The sequence below is a fragment of the Colobus angolensis genome, unplaced genomic scaffold (assembly GCF_000951035.1).
Source record: "Colobus angolensis palliatus isolate OR3802 unplaced genomic scaffold, Cang.pa_1.0 Scaffold96, whole genome shotgun sequence".
Taxonomy (NCBI): domain Eukaryota; kingdom Metazoa; phylum Chordata; class Mammalia; order Primates; family Cercopithecidae; genus Colobus; species Colobus angolensis.
The window spans coordinates 214,326-217,053 of NW_012123598.1; the positions used below are offsets into that span (position 1 = coordinate 214,326).

Genomic DNA, 2,728 nt, shown 5'->3' on the forward strand with positions numbered 1-2,728 from the left:
GGGCCACCCTGGGCGCCGCCACCGAGCCTCAGACCCGCCTCTGAGCGGCGAGACCAGAACGCGGAGCCACCGCCCCTTCCGGCGCTGGTCGCCTCAACCCACTCACTACCAGCTTCCCGCAGCCTCAGTTCACCTGAGAGTCGCGAACGTGAACGCCAAAGGGAGACGCCGGAAATCCCGCCCATTGCGCGACGCACGCCCGGGCAGGCCTCTTTTCATTGGCCAAGGATCTCCGCCTTCCGGCGTGGCGCCTTTTGGACGATGTAGTTCCCAAGGCTCCAAACTTGGAGGAAGTGGGCATCATTTCGGAGATGGAGATTGGAGATGATAGATAATGATGGAGATGGAGATGATGATGGAGATGGAGATGATGATGGAGATGGAGCTAATGGAATAGGAGATGGAGGAGAAATTAGGGTTGAGAACTTCTCTCGGACTCATCCTGAAGCTGCTGTTATTGGAGATGGGCCTGGATTTCAGTTTCCTGCAACTGATACTCCAATCTTTCCTTCTTTTGAAAGACTTTGAGAGGATCTTCAGAGCCACAATAAAGAAGTTTCTCTGGGCAGAGCCACGTATACATTCCCAAATTTCCCTTGACAAAGGGACACCCAACATTAAAATTAACTGTGGCGAAGCAATGCCTGATGTATGATAATAAGAAAAGGCTCTGAATTCTGGAGGTAGGTGATGAGAGAGTAGGGGAGCCCAAGGATTTACTTTCGTCCTTCATCCCATGCGCATTTGTGCTCTTTCCTTCCTCAAGGACCCAACATTGGTGTACAGGCACAACAACAGGCAGCAAACCCGTAAACCAACTCCCCCTTAATGTCTCTCCTTCATCCTTTTCTGTTCCATGTTCCCACTGCTCTTCCATTTCCAAATATAAAGCCAATTCCTCCCAGGTGGGTAGAATGCTAGACTGTGGTTTACAACACACAACTATTGATAAAAAAAAAATTATGTCAACCCTTAATTATGTGTTGTCCCACTACATCCATTCCCGTTGAATCTAGTTCCGTTGTGTCAATCTAATTTCTTCTACTTCTCTTCTTGCCCCTTCCATCTGTGGGCTGAATAATGATCAACTTAAACACAGCGTTGGAGTGACTTATGAGAACAAGAGAAAACGAAGCCTTTCCTCCTTCTTGGAGCTTTCTGGAACTGGGTGTCCAGTACTAATTGACTCTGAAAAGGAGTAGGGGAGTCAATATTGGGATTGAGAACATGGTAGAATAGAGAGAGACACAAGTTCTTTACCCCTCCCTTGGCAGCTGTGGCATTAGTTATTTCAGTTAGACCATTATGTAGCATGTGGAAGAGAGGGGAGGAGGAGAGTGAGGAGAGCTGAATCCATGACAGGAGTGGGACAATGTGTAGATAATCTCCTCTTTCTGAAACCAAGCACAAGAATAAATGTTTCAATTCCTTGAGAACATCTATTAAAAGAATAGATTCTGGATTAATCATCTGATAGGTTATGGAAATTGACCATCATCACAGGAACATTTGTGGACAAATCTCAAAAACATATTATGGAATCTAGTCACTCATACAGTATAAAATGTGTAGAGAATTCAGAATCTGGTGATAAGAAACAGTATATCATTTAGGAAAATATATGTATGTGGTAAAACGATAAAGACATTTATAGAATGATTATCAAAATGATTAACAAAAATGTCATGCAAATGTTAGCTCAATGGGGTGTATCAGGCATGTGAGGTGATGTGAAAAGAGGGTGCCTTGGAACTATATTTTTTAGCCAGGCGTGGGGTCAGGTGACTGCAATCCCAGCTACTTGGGAGGCTGAGGCAGAAGAATGGCTTGAACCTGGGAGGGAGAGGTTGCAGTGAGGTGAGACTGTGCCACTGCACTCCAGCCTGGGTGACAGAGCAAGACTGTCTCAAAAAAATAAATTTTTAAAAAAGAAAGAAACTATGTTTTATCACTACTGGTTGTTTCACAGATGTGGTTTTAATTAAAAAAGAACTATATCTCTTTTGAAAGTTATAGTGAATTGTGTGATAGTTTTGAAATAAAGAGTATAGGTAGACATTTTAATTTTTATCACAGGAAGAGACAACCCACTAAAGCAGGCTCATATGTAGAATTGCAAATAACATGATTAGTGAGGACAGAGTAGACTATTTAATCATTTAGTTTAAGTAAAATCATTATCTACTAAGAAATTTGCTTATATCTCATTGAACTCATTAAAAACAAACCCATGAAGCTTTTTTTTTTTTTTTTTTTTAAAGCAACATATGCCAGGTCTATATGTTTTCTCTCTAACTTCTGGAATCCATTTTTATTTCCAACCTTTTGGAATATTTACATGTCTATAAGGAGTGGGAACATCAGTTTAAGTCCAAGACTCTACCTTTGGCCATATCTCCTTCAGAGCTGGCAAGCACATTCCTCCGTGTTTGGGAAGCCTAACCTACCCAAGATGGCATAAGAAGCAGATGCACTTCAGGGTTTAATCACAAGTCAACCCTCAACACATGAGCAGCTACAGGGACTGAGGGAAGGCTGAGGGCTGTAACCAACTAAACAAATTTTGATGACATCTCCTGCCATCCCCAAAGTTAGATCTTAATGGAAGGAGTCACCACTCAGCAACTGTGGAAACTGGGCTTCCATGGAGATGGCTACCTGGTCCTTAGACACTTGCAGTCTGGTCGCCTCAGCTAGAGAGCCCAGACTAACCCATCTGAACTATCCT

General features: G+C 43.1%; 1 protein-coding gene across 1 annotated transcript in view; it reads right to left on the minus strand.

Moving 5' to 3' along the window:
• LOC105504914 (zinc finger protein 419-like) overlaps positions 1-185 on the minus strand; it is a 7,158-nt gene extending 6,973 nt beyond the window's left edge. The window contains exon 1 of the mRNA XM_011932563.1: positions 35-185. Coding sequence (XP_011787953.1) covers positions 35-185 — 151 coding nt within the window. The remainder of the gene's footprint in view (positions 1-34) is intronic.
• Between the last annotated feature and the right edge of the window lie 2,543 nt (positions 186-2,728).